Source organism: Muscardinus avellanarius (genome assembly GCF_963383645.1).
Source record: "Muscardinus avellanarius genome assembly, chromosome: 18".
NCBI classification, from domain to species: Eukaryota; Metazoa; Chordata; class Mammalia; order Rodentia; family Gliridae; genus Muscardinus; species Muscardinus avellanarius.
Genome location: NC_137804.1, coordinates 50865334 through 50883123, shown reverse-complemented (window position 1 = coordinate 50883123; position 17790 = coordinate 50865334). Strand labels below are relative to the sequence as shown.

Genomic DNA, 17790 nt, shown 5'->3' with positions numbered 1-17790 from the left:
AGTTTAGGAGTTTGATTTTTGGCTTGTGGTTCTGTTTTTAAGTCTCCAGAGCCAAATCTCCTATTTTTTTTTTTTTTCTATTTTTAAGCAGTAAGCCTTAGCAGCAGACACGGGTTGGGCTATTTTACAAACTGTTAAAAAGTGCAAATAAATGGGAAAATCCAGTTGACTTTGGAATCCCATTCAGAGGATCGGCCTTCAAGTGTGAGAGGGGTGATTCGACATGTCTGCCGACTTAGCTTTTTGGCCGTGCTGTGGTTTTTGTTGTTGTTGTTTGATATTATCCATGCGTCCTTAGCCTGGACTTCACTTACTGAAAATCTCAAGTATCTCAGAAGCCATGCCGCCAAGCTAAAAACTAAGCTAGGAACGGTGGTACACGCATGTCATCCCAGTACCTGGAGGCTGAAACAGGAGGATTGCAGGTTCGAAGCCAACCTTGGCAACTTAGCAAAAACTTTTCAAAAAAAAAAAAATTAAAAGGGCCAGGGGTGTACTTGTAGGTAGAACGCCCCTGGGTGCAATTCTTAGTACCCATCCACTCCCAATTTTTTTTCCCCAAAAATAAAAATAAGCCAGGTGGCCAGACGTGGTGGCGCACGCTTGTAATCCCCACACTTGGGAGGTGGAGAATGGAGGATCGCGCAGGTTTGAAGCCAGGCTCGCTGGCTTAAGAGACACTGTTTCCAATTTAAAAAAAAAATATAAAATAGGTCTGGGAGTGTAGCTCGGAGGTAGAAGGGTTCCATCCCCAGTACCACAAATAAATAAATAAATAACAAAACAGCACAAAAGACATAAAACAGAAAGCGACTGTTTTCTGGATGTCTCCACTGCGGTCACACTGTGTGACCTAGCACCAAGAAAGCCACCCAGTAGAGATGGCTCCATTCTTCTCTTTAACCTTAAAGGTGGAGGTGCCTGTGTGCCCTCCCGCCTATTCCAGTTAGAAAAGAATTCTTGTTCCTGAAGTTAGCGCAGCCTTTCCTTCCTTCCTTCCTTCCTTCCTTCGCTACACCCCCAGCTCTGTTTTTTATTCTTTATTTGGAAACAGGGTCTCACTGAGTTGCGAAGTAGCTGAGGCTGTCCTCGAACCGCGATCCTCCTGTCTCAGCCTCCTGAATGCTGGGACGACAAGCATGCGCCACCTCACCCGGCTCAGAATTTTCTTAAGACATACCTCCGTCCCTGCGCCGGTGCCCAGCAGCTTGGAGAGCCCTCTCTCTCCTGTCTCCCGTCTCACCTGACTCCCCCTTGTCACACACGGTAACCAGCTCCCCGCCTTTCTCGTCTTATTTCAGGCAAACCCTTTTTTACACGGAACCCTTCCGAGCTGAAAGGCAAGTTTATCCACACAAAGTTGCGCAAGAGCAGCCGGGGCTTCGGCTTCACGGTGGTCGGAGGGGACGAGCCCGACGAGTTTCTGCAGATCAAGAGCTTGGTTCTCGACGGTCCAGCCGCGTTGGACGGCAAGATGGAGACAGGTGGGGCTCCCCGGGGCTTCGCCTGGTTGGTGGGCCGTGCCCCGCACGCCTGAACAGGGCTCCACGGGTTTCTTTCTTTTTTTATTTATTTTTGGTGGTACTGGGGGTGGAACCCAGAGGCTTTCTACCTCCGGGCTATACTCCCAGACCTATTTTTTTTTAACTTTTTAATGTGGAAACAGGGTCTCTTAAGCCAGCGCGGCTGACTCCGAACCAGCGCCATCCTCCCGTCTCCGCCTCCCAAGCGCGGGGATGACAAGCGTGCCCACCACGCCCGGCAATCTTTATTTATTTTTGAACATAATTTATTGGAGCCTGATTGTGTCACAGCATGATGTAGGCCAGGATGACAGGATGTCCGTGGGTACAGGATTTGGTGGGCTTCGCCTTGGCGCCTTCCCTCCTCCTCCTCCAATATAATATTGAGATGGGCATGGATCCTTTTACCTTTGTGCATAAAGTCAGTGGAGGTGTACCTCTCATTAATTCCCCCCACACAACTTCCCTGGACCCTCTGGGTCGCTCCGCTGGGTTTCTCAATGCTCCATCCCCCAAAGCTCCTCTTGGCTCTCAATGGATCCTTCGTGTCCACACCTAAGAGGAGGCATGTGACCTCTTTATTCCAGACTGGCTTATTTCGGGCTGTTGTATCATGAGACCCCGTAACACGTTCTGACACCGACACAACATTCCTGGGCGCCCTGTTTTTGACCCCCCCCAAACTCTTAACGTTTACAGGGGACGTCATCGTGAGCGTGAATGACACCTGTGTGTTGGGGCACACGCACGCGCAAGTTGTGAAGATCTTCCAGTCCATCCCCATCGGTGCCAGCGTGGACCTCGAACTCTGCCGGGGTTACCCGTTGCCTTTTGACCCAGACGACCCCAATACGAGTCTAGTGACCTCCGTCGCCATTCTGGACAAAGAGCCCATTATCGTGAACGGACAGGAGACCTACGACTCTCCGGCGAGCCACAGCAGTAAAACGGGCAAAGCCGGCAGCCTGAAGGAGGCCAGGCCCAGCAGCCCCGCCGACGCGGCCTCCAGCGGTGCCCACGGCTTCCCCAACGACACCGTCTCCCTGGCCTCCTCCATCGCCACCCAGCCGGAGCTCATCACCGTGCACATCGTCAAAGGACCCATGGGCTTCGGCTTCACCATCGCGGACAGCCCCGGCGGCGGAGGCCAGAGGGTCAAACAGATCGTCGACAGCCCCAGGTGCCGAGGCCTGAAGGAAGGGGACCTCATAGTCGAGGTCAACAAGAAGAATGTGCAGGCGCTGACCCACAACCAGGTGGTGGACATGCTGATCGAATGTCCGAAGGGCAGCGAGGTCACCTTGCTGGTGCAGCGGGGAGGTACGTGGGCTCGTTTTGTTCTTGGCCTTCGGGATCCGGAACCCAGTGCTTGGCTTAAGTGGTCTTTAAGTAACTATGTATATATATATTTTCTTCAAGTCGCTATATAAGTATTTCTTCAAGTAACTATATAAGTATATATTTATTTCAAATATATCATATATATATTTATATATATATATCATATATATAAATTTTTTTTTTTTTGGTGGTACTGGGGTTCCTGGAAGCTCTTCTATGCCAGCACGGCTGGCTTCGAACCTGCGCGATCCTCCTGTCTCCGCCTCCCAAGTGCGGGGATTACAAGCGTGCGCCACCACGCCCGGCCAAATATATATATATATATATATATATATATATATATATATATATATATATATATATTTGAATATATCTTTTCAAATATATTCCTTCAGGCTGGATGTGGTGGCACAGACCTATCATCCCGGTCCTTGAGGAGGGGGTGTGGCTGAGACGGGAGGATGGCGGGTTCAAAGCCAGCCTCCGCAACTTAGTGAGATCTTTAGTCATTTAGTGAGATCCTATTTCAAAATAATAAATAAATAAATAAACAAATAAATAAATAAATAAATAAATAAGCACGGGGTGTGGGTAGCTCAGAGTTGAAGGCCACTGGCTTCAATCCCTGGTATCCCCCCCCCCCTAAAATTTGTAAATATTCCTCGAACATGTTTGTTCTTTTGGTGGTTCCAGGGTTATAACCCAGGGCCCTGCACATGCTAAGCAAGCATCCTAACACCAAGTTACACACACCCCCTGGCCTATGAGCACTTTATTTAAATGTTTGAATACTTTCAAAAGGCCTTTGCTTTACATGCTCGCCTTCGGGGAATAAAGCTTAATGGTTTATACATTCTCTTACACACGGAGGTGGAATGATCCCCAAGCTTGGCCCGTCAGCCTGTGAAATGTAGGTCCCGGCTGCTCCCCCACCCTCGGGCACCCTCCTGTCCCCTCACCGTGCGCTAGCCACACGGGCCTCTGTTCTGAAGTGACCTTCATGGGTCAGGTCCTGCCTCAAAGCCTTTGAACTTGCGGTGCCTCTGCTATTTGGGGATACCCCTTTCCCAGCCCTTTGTCCAGTGGCTCAGCTTCATTCAGGGCTCTTCCTAAGAAAGGGCTTCTCTCACCTGTTTATCTAAATTAGCCCCTTGACACTCTCACAAAATCTCTTCCACACCTTTCAGTTGTGAAAGTCTTTACCACAGTCGGTATTATGATCATGAGCATTAGTTTATATATTCATTGACTTCTTTTTCTTGATTTTCACAAACTCCATAAAGTCAGGACCCATGCCTAGACAGTGACCCCTGTCATCCCCACCCTGGACTTCTTTATTCAAGAATCAACAAGTACGCGTGAGGCCATTTATAATTGGCAGAACATGCGCCCAGCCAGTCACATTAAAGCATGTGCCTCGACCTACCCATAAGAGACTCTAAATCTTGAGACACAAAGCTTCCTCCTTACTTTCTTTTCTCTGTCTAAATTTCCCATCCCTGACCCACCCAGCGCTGCCAGAACATCAGGCCGAGAACCATGCTCCACTAAGGTGACTTGTTTGGCTCTTGGGACACATCTGTGACTAATTGTGGCTGGTCCTCACACACAGTAGGTCTGAGGCTGGTTGACTCCATCCTTATCTGGTGGATTCAGGCTCTCTGAAAAGATGCCATGATCCAGACTTCCTCTGGCTCTAGACCCTGTTGCCAGAGACAAAGGTACTCTTTCTGTCATGGCAGCCTTATTCTCTGTTCTCATGAAGCTGTGTATTGTTTGATCAAAATGGCCAAGGCCACTGGAAGGAAATTCAAAATACAGAATGACTGTTGATGTGGACTGAAATTCCCAGTCGGCCCTTTTTGAGCAGGGATTAAAAAAGCATAAATATATATGTTTCAAGTACAATTTAGAAGTCTTTTCTTGGTTTCTTTTTTGGAGAGGTGCTGGGAATCAAACTCAGGGGCATTCTACCTCTGAGCTACACCCTTAGCCCTATTTATTTATTTATTTATTTATTTATTTATTTATTTTGTGTGTGTGTGGTGCTGGGGATTGAACCCAGGGGAATTCTACTATACCCTCAGCCCTATTTTTATTCGGAAACAGGGTCTCACTAATTTGACACGAGCCTCACTGAATTGCTGAGGCTGTCCTTGAACTTGCAATTCTCCTATCTCAGCCTCCAGTGTACTGAGATTACAGGTGTGTGCCACCGTGCTCCACTCCTTATTATTTATTTTGAAACAGAGTCTGGCTGAGTTACTGCATGCTGGCCTCAAAACTGTGATCCTTCTATCTCAGGCTCCTGTGCTGGGATTACAGACATGCGCCATGTTCCTGGCTTCCCAGATAACTGGTTCTTAAATAGGGCGATGATAATGGTGGTGATGACTAACATCCTCTGCTCTCGTGGACAAATCGGTGATTGGCAGAGTGATTGCGCCGGTACCCTGTACCTCTCCTTTGATCTTTCCTTCCTCCCTGGGACTTAGGAAGATGCCAGCCCGCAGTTAAGATGGAGATGTCACCAGCTTCTGCATTTTGGGTCACTACCTATCCCACTCTGACTTGCAGTGCTTTCTCCTTTCTGTGGCTGACAACCGGGACACTTTCAGATAGTTCTGGGCAGAGCAGAGACCTCTCTGATCCAGTCCCCGCCCGCTGACGGCCATGCCCCACCCCTCTCATTCATTGGTTTGCTCCTTCAGAGATGTCTGTTCTCCATGTGTGAAGTTGGGGTTTTCTATCCAGTAGATTCACGTCGAAGGGGCCAAGAAAGTCGAGGCTTATTACAGTCGGCTAAATGAACATTTGACTGGCGCCTCAACACGGTGAATTTGCCCAAAACTGCAAATGGCTGGCTATAAAAACAGACCCCTTGCTTCTAAATATGTTTGTGTCCTCGCTTCCTAACTCCCGAGCCCTTCTTTCTGCTGGTGCTATGCCGATTTATAACATTCCTACAGATCCAGAATATATTGCCTCATTAGTCAACCCCTTACACGGCTCATTCTCGAACCTGGCTAATTTAAAATCACCGTAACATCAGCAGTCTCTAAAATATGCCACATGCCCCGCGTCGGATTTATGGCTAGGACGGGAATTGTGCGCACCTGCGGAGGGCAGGCGACGTACGGCCAGCCACTGTTCGTCTTTCTGGAAAGCACGAGATGTTTGTTTCTGCTGTGCATTAATTATTTGAATCAGGGCTGACAGCGAATCGCCCCTCCTGTGTGGTAGGTTTAATGAGAAGGTTTGATGAAATAGCGAGACGGCAGCTTGGCAGGATGAGGAAGAGAATGTCCTCTGCTCTGGCGCCCCGTGGCCTCGTCTCTCCTGTAACTGCTGATGAGCAGGTCAATAGACTCACTAAGTACGCATAGTTTCTGATTCTCAGGGACTCGGAGTGCACTGGCCAGGCTTTCTGTCCTCTAGAAAGCGGCTCTTTTCTACTGTAGAAAAGAAGTGGCTATTTTAATTCTTAATCCTCAGGTTCTTTTTTATTATTATGATGTAAAGTCTAAGTCAAGCATTTAAAATGGTGCCTTGTCCCTAAAGTTTCTTTCGTGGTTTCTTTCTGGTGGTGGTGGTGGTGGTGGTTGTTGTTGTTGTTGTTGTTGTTGTTATTATTATTATTCTTTCATGGTGTTTCTTTTATTATTATTATTATTATTATTATTATTATTATTTGTGTGTGTGTGTGTGTGTGTGTGTGTGTGTGTGTGTATGATTCTGGGGATTGAACCCAGGGGCCTTCTACCTCCAGGCTTCCCCCCACCCCCAGCCCTATCCTATTTTTTATTTGGAGAAAGGGTCTCATTAGGTTGCTGAGAATCTTACTACTTTGCTGAAGCTGGCCTCAAACCTGCAATCCCCCTGACTCAGCCTCCCGAGTGCTGGGGATTCCAGGCGTGCTCCACCATGCCCGGCTCCAAGATCATTTTTGAAATTTGTTCTTGCCTAGATCTGGTGCATTTCACTTTTTTTTTTTTTTTTTTTTTTTTTTTTGTGGTACTGGGGTTCCTGAAGCCCTTCTACCTCCAGGCTACACTCCCCGACCTATTTTATATTTTTATTTGGAAACAGGGTCTCTTAAGCCAGCGCGTCTGGCTTCTAACCTGCGTGATCCTCCTGTCTCTGCCTCCCAAGCGCGGGGATTCCAAGCGTGCGCCACTGCGCCCGGCATCACTTTTTAGTACTTTCTTAGTCTGTTTCCCTCAATATGCAAATCAAGTGGAGGTTGAAATAGCTTCTATAAACTTTTCTTTCTTTTTCTTTTCTGTACTAAGGATTGAAGTATAAAGTCACACAGGGTTCTGCCTTCAAGCCACACCCCCAGCCCTCCTTGCTTTTTTATTTAAACAGGGCCCCCCAAAGTTGCTGAGGGTGTCACTAAATTGCCGAGGCTGGCCTTGAACCTGCGATCCTCCTGTCTCAGCCTTCGCTGACTTCTTTTGTAAACCTCTGAGGTCAGAAAGTTTCCTGGGTCAGTCTGGGGTTGTGGGAATTCAGCAACACCTCCCTATCCCCTTTCCTACAGTGGCCGCCCCCCTCGGGTTTGCGGGGGGGGGGGGGCTGCCCCTTCTTCCTGCCTGGCTCCTGGCTTTCTACTGTGTGTTTGTCTCCCTCTACTGCCCGGTCTGGGAAGTGCATCTAACTTTTTCCCCCTCTTTTACATATCATTTGCATTCAGGACCTGATAGCTGATACCCAGCTGGGTACAGAGGCTTCTTAGAGGTGTTCAGGAAAACCTGCACTTGATAGTGTTTTTCTTAAAAGTTATTTATAAAAGAAAAGGAACTGGGACCGTGTGGGTTCTTCCCTTTTTTAGAGAGGATTGTATTACATGTAGGCAGCCTCGTGACCTGTGCCCCTCTGCGTAAATACTTTGCGTATCCAGCTGACTCACACGTAATAGCAGGTGTGACTGTCTGTGAGAAATAATTTGGTGTTGAGTCAGAATACTCTCTTTCAAAGGACTTGGCAATAATGTATGAAGTTAGGAAGAGCTGGGCACAGTGCTGCATGCCTGGCCTCCTAGTATTTGGGAGGCTGAGATAGGAGGACCAGCCTCAGTAGCTTAGTGAGGCTCTCAGCAACCTAGTGAGACCCTGTTTCCAAAAACAAAATAAATAAAGTAAAATAATATGGACGAAGAGTGTAGAACCCAGGAGAAGAGAGAGAGAGAGAGAGAGAGAGAGAGAGAGAGAGAGAGAGAGAGAGAGAGAGAGAGAGAGAGAGGGAGGGAGAGAGAGGGAGGGAGAGAGAGGAGGGACATACATTTTGCTTTTAAGAGAAATTCCATCTTTCTTTTAAAAAGAGAACTGGTCGCCAGGCGTGGTGGCGCATGCTTGTCATCCCCGTGCTTGGGAGGTGGAGACAGGAGGATCGCGCAGGTTCGAAGCCAGCCGTGCTGGCGTAAGAGACCCTGTTTCAAAAATATAAAATAGGTCTGGGAGTGTAGCCCGGAGGAAGAAGGGCTTCCAGGAACCCCAGTACCACAAATAAAAAAAATAAAAAAAAAAAGAGAACTGGTCAGGAACTGGACTCTAGGTCAAATTGCCCTAAACGTTTCGATTCCCTTAAACTGGTTACCTGTCCAGCCCTGACCTCCCTTTCTGTATCTAAAATAGATGAGTTTTGGACTAGGGAACCTTTCAGGCAGCTCCTGCTGGCTTTTATCACCTGTGAAGAATGACTTGACTGTGGTGTAGAGAAAGACAGCGGGGTATCGGAGCCAGAGAACCACAGCTTGAAGCAAGGTTCCCACCTGTACGCGCTGTGTGATTTTACACAAACCACTTACCTTCTCTGAGCTTAGTTCAGCAGGGGGACGAAAGCATAAATAATAATGCGTTCCCTGCATGTGTGTGGTGTCGATTCAGTAACGGAGTGTTTGTGCCGGTTCTTAACAGAAGTCAGTGTTACATGATAAACCACCGTTGTTAAGCCGGGCTTGGTGGCGCACGCTTGTCTTTTTTTTTTTTTTTTTGTATTGGGGGTGGAACCCAGGGGCATTCTACTCCAGAGCTACACCCCCTGCCCTATTTTTTATTCTTTATTTTGAAACCGGGTCTCACTGAGTTGCAGAGGGCCTCACTAAGTAGCTGAGGCTGTCCGCGAACCGCGATCCTCCGGTCTCAGCCTCCCGAATGCCGGGATTACAAACGTGCGCCACCGCGCCCGGCTTGGAAGTGGTATTTTGCTTTCTAGTTTGCAGGGACTCCATGCTAAATGCTTTTGTCGGGTCACTAGGTGGCTTGGGGTGTAATTCTGAAGTAAAAAAAATATATATCAGGATTCCCAGAGGGCTGAACCCTGTTGGGCTTCTCCATCTGCCCCAGCACCTTTATGGAGAGGCTGGGCGTGTGGGCGTTCTCGGGGGGCACCCGCTCCGTCACTGAACTTGAGCCTCGAGTTAAAGTAGGAAATGAATCATACGGCTGTGTGATCACACCTCAGCTCTAGAATGATGATGGTATTATATAATATATATGTAAGTAAACACAACACACACACACACACACACACACACACACACACACACACACGATCGACCTCTGAACTCCAACCCCAACCCTTTTTATTCTGAAATATGGTCTCGCTAAGTTGCTGAGGCTGGAACCCACGGTCCTTCCATCTCAGCCTCCCAAGTCCTGGGTGACAGGCACGCGCCACCGCACCCAGGTGCTGACGGGATTGAAAAGGTAAAAATTAGCTATAGGAAATTGACGGCGAGGCCGAGGGTGTTGGCGCGGTCATGGCTGAGTACTTGCTGTGTCCCGGGCCGGTTATCAGGGCTCTAAGGACACGCACACGCGCGTGTGTAGACATAGACCAGTGCACTATTGCTGTGACCAAACTCAAGTGGGCATCCATTTTCAGCACCACAAGCGGATCCTCCAGGAAATAAAGATAGTGGTTGGTACCCCCCACAATGGGAGGAGTCATGGAGGAATGTTTTTTTTGTTTGAGGTGTAGAAACCCCACAGCTAAAATTGCTTGACATCAGAAAACAGAGGGCGTTTCTGGTTTGGTTGCAAAGGCAGGTAGAAATCTCATAATTAAAACCGTAAGCCGGGCGTGGTGGCGCACGCTTGTAATCCCAGCATTCGGGGGGCTGAGACGGGAGGATCGCAGTTCGCGGCCAGCCTCAGCTACTTAGCGAGGCCCTCTGCAACTCAGTGAGACCCGGTTTCAAAATAAAGAATAAAAAATAGGGCAGGGGGTATAGCTCGAAGGTCAAATGCCCCTGGGTTCCACCCCCAGACCCGAAAAAAATAAAAAATTAAAAAAATTAAAAAAAAAAAACCGTAAGTCCCAGGTGTGGTAGCACACATCTAGAATTTTATTACTCGGGAGGCTGAGATAGAGGGATCGCCGGTTAGAGGCCATCCTGGGTAACCCAGTGATACCCTCAGTGATTTAGCAAGCCAGTATTTCAAATAAAAAAATAAGGGTTTGGGTATAATTAGAAGGTAGAATGCCCTTGGGTTCAATCCCCTGTGCCAACCAACCAACAACAACCACAAAAGAAACACATAGGCACTTCTTTAGGGACCAGGCACCATTTTATTTATTTATTTATTTATTTATTTTGGTACTGGGGGTGGAACCCAGGAGCTTTCTACCTCCGGGCTATACTCCCAGACCTATTTTATATTTTATTTGGAAACAGGGTCTCGCTAAGTTGCTGAGAGCCTCACTAAGTAGCTGAGGCTGGCTTTGAACCTGCGCGATCCTCCTGTCTCAGCCTCCCAAGCGCGGGGATGACAAGCGTGCGCCGCCACGCCCGGCCAACCAGGCACCATTTTAAACGCTTGACTTAGACTTTACATGCAGCTCCTGGAGTCGTCTCTAAGAGCAGTCTTAGCTCCACATCAGAGAAGAGGGAGCCGAGGCCCAGAACTACAGCGATTCACCCCAAATCACATACCTGGTTAGCGGCAAAGTTAGAATCTGTACCCGGGAAGTTTTGGCTCTGGAGACTGCGTGCCTAACCACTGTGCTAAACAGCCCCTTGGTTTTCATGGTTAAGAAACCACGAGACCCAGAAGGCTAACAGCCGGGGACTCCATCTTCAACATACAGGAAAAAGTAAGGTCAGAGTCTGTGGCAAATTGATGGCACTTCATTCTTATCAGAATTTATTGATGATGTTAGCATACTGATCTCATTAAATCACCATCGACCCAAACGGGAAAGCCGGCATCTAATCTAATCCTCCGAGCCCGTCATGGGTGTTAGCTCGCGTCTGTGAGTGTGTGTGCGTGCGTGCGTGCGTGAGTTTTCCTCTGCAGTGATGCAAACCTGTGTTGTAATCACGACGATTACCATGATAACCTGTGCACCTGCGAGTTGAAACGGGTGACCAGGCGCCCCTCTCCAGTCTTGGACTGGAAAACCAGTTACAAATCGCACTGCTTAAGTGAGTTATGGCTGGGATCTACAGATGGGGACCTGGGGTGGTTAACTGAGTGATACCTTAGCGGTACTTTGCACCGTTGAGACCTCTATCTTGATATTAACAGATACCGCGAGCGCTCCCCTCTCCAGACACCCAGGCTCGAATTACACCTCACCCTCCCCGTCCTCTGCCATCCATCCTGAGGCACCAGGCCTTGCTGTGGGCTCACAACAGCCCGTCCTCCAGCCCTCCCTCTGCCTGGAGTGACGGAAAGGAAATTGAATCAAGGCATATCTCCATCCGAGCGGCTGACCACCATTCATGGTGAACTCTAGCGTCCTGTCTCGGGCCCTGCCATTTGCTACTTCCCGTGTCTGTATTTTTCCCTCCTCCTGACATTATGATTTAGAGCTGAAATATCCTCCAGAGACACTCATGTTTCTTAAACCGTGCAGCTAGGTTCGGAGCTGAGGCCTGGCTTGGAGCAGATGGGTCCCTGGGGGTGTGGCCGTGGGGACTCTATTTGACCCCAGCTCTCTCCCCCCACTTTCCTGGCCTCCATGATGTGAAAGTCGTTTTTCCTCCACCTTTCTCCAAAGCTCTATGGCCACGCTCTTTCTGTGCCTTGGAGCCAGCCAGCTATAGACTGATCCCTGAAGCCACCAGCCTCAAATAAGCCTCTAAGCATCCACACAGTGGTCTCTCCTCATTCTCAGGCAGGAGCCCCAGTGGATGCCTGCAGACAGTACCGAGCCCTACGTGCAGACAGTACCGAACCCTACGTGCAGACAGTACCGAACCCTACGTGCAGACAGTACCGAACCCTACGTGCAGACAGTACCGAACCCCACGTGCAGACAGTACCGAACCCTACGTGCAGACAGTACCGAGCCCCACGTGCAGACAGCACCGAGCCCTACGTGCAGACAGTACCGAACCCTACGTGCAGACAGTACCGAACCCTACGTGCAGACAGTACCGAACCCTACGTGCAGACAGTACCGAACCCTACGTGCAGACAGTACCGAACCCTACGTGCAGACAGTACCGAACCCCACGTGCAGACAGTACCGAACCCTACGTGCAGACAGTACCGAGCCCCACATGCAGACAGCACCGAGCCCTACGTGCAGACAGTACCGAACCCTACGTGCAGACAGTACCGAACCCTACGTGCAGACAGTACCAAACCCTACGTGCAGACAGTACCGAACCCTATGTACACCATGTTCTCTCCTGTACATACACACCTGTAATAAAGTTTAATTTTTTAATTAGGCACAGTAAGAGTTTAACCACAGTAGTAATAAACTAGAATTTTTACAGTATGCATGCTACTCAGAACAGCATGCATTTAATATTTATAGAATTATCAGTATTAAATCTAAATTTAGCTGTGCGTGAGGGCACACGCCTATAATCCCAGTACTTGGGAGACTGAGACAGGAGGATCACAGGTTCACAGTCAGCCTCCGTGACTTAGTGAGACCCTGTTTAAAAATTAAATGGAGCCGGGCGTGGTGGCGCACGCTTGTAATCCCCGCGCTTGGGAGGCGGAGACAGGAGGATCGCGCAGGTTCGAAGCTAGCTGCACTGGGTTAAGAGACCCTGTTTCCAAAATATAAAATAGGTCTGGAAGTGTAGCCCGGAGGTAGAAGGGCTTCCAGGAACCCCAGTACCACCAAAAATAAAATAAAATAAAATAAAATAAAATAAAATAAAATAAAATAAAATGGGGGCTGGGGGTGTAGCACGGAGGTAGAACATCCCTGGGTTCAATCTCCAGTAACACACACACACACACACACACACACACACACACACACAGTGTAAATCTAATACTTAGGGACTTTTTATTTCTAGAATCTTCTGCTTACTATTTTCAGAATATGGGTAATTGAAACTGGGGGTGACTGAAAGCAGAGATAAGGGGCGACCCCAGTGCTCACGTGGGATCCTGCGACAGCTGGAGCATGGCGTCCGTCATCACTTGACCCCCGGCTGCATAAACAGGTGTCCGGGGGAGTGATGCTCTCTGAGTGACCAGGACGCTGTTTGATTTCTTGACCACTCCCTCCTCAAGCGTGTTCTGAGGTCCAGGTGCTGAAGCAAGGGCCCGGGAAAGAGGACAGCGCCTCCCCGCAAAGAGGCGACAGCGCCCGGACCCGAACCCGGGGCCATTTGCCTGTGGGGCCAGAGCGGACACGCAGAGGCACTGGCCGCTGCCTGAGGACCACGGTTCTGGAGAATCATGCCCAGAAATCATGTTGGTCCTGAAGCAGATTGTCCAGCATCTAATTAAGCTGTCACTGTACAATGAATAGAAATGAAATAAAACTTCAAATTTGGCTTCTCTGTCCAGGGGGTCACGGCTCAAGTGCTCCGTGGCCACCTGCAGGGAGTGGCTGCCATGTGGGGCCGCAGAGGGAGAGAACGGCTGTGCCAGGTGGGAAGTGCTGTCGACAGCCCCCCTCTAGCACCCTTTGATGCTGCTACTTGCAGAAATGAGATGCGTTTAATCTATTGTTTGTTTAATCTTTATCTAATCTTTTCTCTTAATTTTTGACGTACGTGTGTGTGTGTGTGTGTGTGTGTGTGTGTGTGTGTGTGTGGTACTGGGGGTTGAATTTAGAGGCCTTCTACCTCCAATACTAATTCAGTGTCTCTATCTCCCAGACCTATATTATTTTTTATTTTTTATATTTATTTGTTTGTTTGTTTATTTATTTTTGCGGGTCTAGGGATGGAACCCAGGGGCATTTGACCTCCGAGCTACACCCCCTGCTCTATTTTTTATTCTTTATTTTGAAACCAGGTCTCACTGAGTTGCAGAGGGCCTCACTAAGTAGCTGAGGCTGTCCGCGAACCGCGATCCTCCAGGTCTCAGCCTCCAGAATGCTGGGATTACAAGCATGCGCCGCCACGCCCGGCTATTTTTTATTTTGAAATAAGGTCTCACTGAGTGGCCGAGGCTCACCTCAAACTTGCTATCCTCTCGTCTCAGCCTCCCAAGTACTGGGATTACAGGCATGCGCTATAGCACCTGACATCATTATTAATATTATTGTTATCATTATCATCATCATCTTCATCAATTTTGAGGTTCTGAGAATTGAAATTTGAGGTTTTCCATCCATGCTAAGCAAGCACTCTTCCTCTGAGTTACACCCCCAGTCCTTTTTATTTTTTATTTTGAAGCAGGACCTCTTTTAGTTGCTGAGGCTGACCTCGAACCTGTGATCCTTCTGTTTCAGCCTCCTAAGTCCTGGGTTTCCAGACATGTGGCACTGCTGTGCTGAGCTGATTTGTACTTTTGAGTGGACAGAAAAATATGGAAAGGAAGACAGTTTCATGGTTAATGGAGTTCTTTTCTACACAGGCTAGTCCTAAGAGCAGGCCCTGTGTATTCGGTTCTTGGTATGCATAGACGCCACTTTAAGCTCTTAAGACGTGTTGCCCGGACGTGTTACCCGGATGTTGGCGGCTCAAGGACATGAGCGCCCAGAACTTAAGGCTTTGGAAAATATCCCATCAGACTTTCAAGGGGATCGCGAGACCTTGCCTAGCCGGGAAGCATCTCAGCTTCTCACACCGGATCAGCGCTTAAGACGCTTAATTAAAATGATCCTATTAAAGCCCTTTTAGTCCAAACAGTGGAAGGAATGTTAAAACACGAAAAAAAACTCAACCGTGAAACACTTGCATGTTAAATATGTCTAATGCATTGCCTAAGCTGTCAGATATTATCTCTACACAGTTTTCTGGAGGTCTGTTCAAAAAGGAGATATATACGTATATCTCCTTAAATATATATATACATATTATCTCTATGGGAGATACATATGTACAAATGTATATGTATATTCTGTGTGTGTGTGTGTGTGTGTGTGTGTGTGTGTGTGTGTGAGACTGGCGATTGAATCCAGGTGCATTCTACCTCCAAGCTACACCTCTAGCCCTATTTTTTATTCTTTATTTTGAAACAGGCTCTCACTCAGTTGCAGAGGGCCTCATAAGTCGCTGAGGCCGGCCACAAACCTGTGATCTTCCTGTCTCAGCCTCCCAAGTACTGGGATTACAAGAATATGCCACCGTGCTCGGCTCTGAGAGGCAATATTCACGTACCTTTGGTGGACTTTTTCCTTTTTATTTTTTAATTATTTTGTACTAAGGATTGAACTGCATGCCACCTCTGAGCTACACCCCCTATTTTATTCTTTTGTTTTAAAACAGAGTCTCATTAAGTCACTGAGGCTGGCCTTGAACCTGCGACCTCCCCGTCTCAGCCTCCCTTGGTGTACTTCTCTGACTCAGTATCTCCATCTAGTCGACCTCTCTGCTCTCTTCTGTGCTTAGTTTTCTAATACTTTTGACAGTTACGTCCACTTCTCAGGCCCAGTGTAGGCCTAATGCCTTCCTAGCTGTTAGAAGTTGTTCAAGTTAAGCTAGGCTGTGATCCCGGTACTTGGGAGGCCAAGACAGGAGGTTCACAGGTTTGAGGACAGCCTCAGCAACTTAGTGAGACCCTGTTTCAAAATAAAAAAACAAAAAAAAAATCTGGGGTGTAGCTCAGTGGTAGAATGCTCCTGGGTTCAATCTCCATGACCAAAGTAGAAGAGAGAAGAAGTTGTTCGAGTTAAAATTAGCACACTTCTGGCACTTCTAAGATGCTGAACAGGATGGTTACTCAGTTTGCTGTTGGGAGCCTTCTGGCCTTATTAGTAATGCAGTTTTAAGTTATTTTGGTTTATTGCCATGGTTTAAAGTTATCAAGGATTTTATTTGAGAATTCTTTATAGAATGAGTCACATTTACATTTGAGATGGCTTCCAGCAAGAGATGAGATAAATACAAAATTGTTTCTATTTTGGTTCTTACATTCATTATATAACATAGAAGAATTACCCCTCACATCTCACATGTCAAGGAATCCTGGCACCTTAATTACTTTTGGTCCTAATACTTTTTATTAAATATAAGCAAAATTTCACTTTTTTACCCCCTCCAATACTGGGAATTGAACCCAGGGACACTCTACCACTGAGCTATATCCCCAGATCTTATTTATTTATTTATTTATTTATTTATTTATTTATTTATTATTTTGGTGGTACTGGGGTTGCTGGAAGCCCCCCTACCTCCGGGCTACACTCCCAGACCTATTTTTACATTTTTATTTGGAAACAGGGTCTCCTAAACCAGCGCGCGCGGCTGGCTTCGAACCTGCGCGATCCCCCTGTCTCTGCCTCCCAAGCGCGGGGATGACAAGCGTGCACCACCGCGCCCGGCTCTTTTTATTTATTTTTATTAAAAAAAGTTTTTTTTTGCGGTACTGGGGGTTGAACTCAGTCAGAGGCACTTCACCTCTGAGCTACATACCCAGCCCACATTTTATTCTTTATTTTCAAATAGGGTCTCACTAAGTTGTGTGTGTGGGGGGGGCTCACCAAGTAGCTGAGATGGGCTGCGAACCTGCAGTCCTCCTGTCTCAGCCTCCCAAGTACTGGGATTTAAGTAATCCTAGTGTGCCACCATACCCAGCTTTATTTATTTATTTATTTATCTATTTATTTATTATTTATGTGTTTGTTTATTTATATATTTATTTAAACAAGGTCTTGTTCAGTTGCCAGGTTGGCCTTGAACCTGCAGTCCTCCTGCCTCAGCCTCTCGAGGACCTGGGATTGCAGGTGTGCGCTCATCTGCAATTCCAGAAGCAGGTGGCTGATCTGAGTTTTACTTCTCTATGTCCGTAACGCCAAGCAATCGGCAGGCTTTCAACCTCTGCTTTTTTTCTTAGAGAGCAGCGTCTCCTCCTCCTCAAGGGGAGACGTAATGCACCGAGTCTCTTGCTTCTGCGCTTTCCTTTATTGTAGACGTGTGTGTGTGTGTGTGTGTGTGTGTGTGTGTGTGTGTGTGTGAGTGTGTGTGATTTATAGTCTCGTTAAGGCACCGAGCGTTCACTTGCCTGTCTGGAGCGGCGGCGAGGCTTCACTGGCTTGGCTGGCAGGCTGGAGAATTGCTAACCGGGGCTTCTGCTTACAGAACTGCACTTGAATGTAAAGAAGTTGCTTTAGTTTTTCCCTTTGCAGGGGAACAAATTTATTAACAACGTGTGCCAGGCATTGGCTAGGTCTCGGGAATTGCAGAGAATAGAATTCTCTGCAAAGAGAACACACGGGCTCCCAAGTTCACGAGCTTTGATTGTAGGAGAAAGGGCAGAAATACACAGAGGGACCAGAAGGCGTCAGCCATCAGGAAGGGCTGCGGGGAAGCCGAGCCAGAGGGAGTGAGCCGTGTGGCCGGGGCCGGTTCCTTCAGCCAGACCTGGGGCCCAGAGGGGTGGTGTTCCAGCAAGAAGGGGCGGGCGCAGCTGGATGGGAACTGTTTATTAATCATCTCTACTCCTCCTCCCAGCCCCTTCCCCTCTTCTCCTGGTCTCTCCCCTCAACTACCTAAAGTCCCTTTTGTTTCAGCAGCCTTGACTTTCTGAGGCTGGCTGGTCTCTCACTTAAC

At 47.9% G+C, this 17790-nt stretch overlaps 1 protein-coding gene across 1 annotated transcript in view; it reads left to right on the top strand.

Annotated features, from left to right (window-relative positions):
* Positions 1-17790, top strand: part of MAGI1 (membrane associated guanylate kinase, WW and PDZ domain containing 1) — a gene marked incomplete at both ends in the record, with an annotated part of 524358 nt that overhangs the window by 438703 nt on the left and 67865 nt on the right. The window contains 2 exons of the mRNA XM_080715588.1: positions 1302-1484; positions 2223-2843. Coding sequence (XP_080571714.1) covers positions 1302-1484; positions 2223-2843 — 804 coding nt within the window. The remainder of the gene's footprint in view (positions 1-1301; positions 1485-2222; positions 2844-17790) is intronic.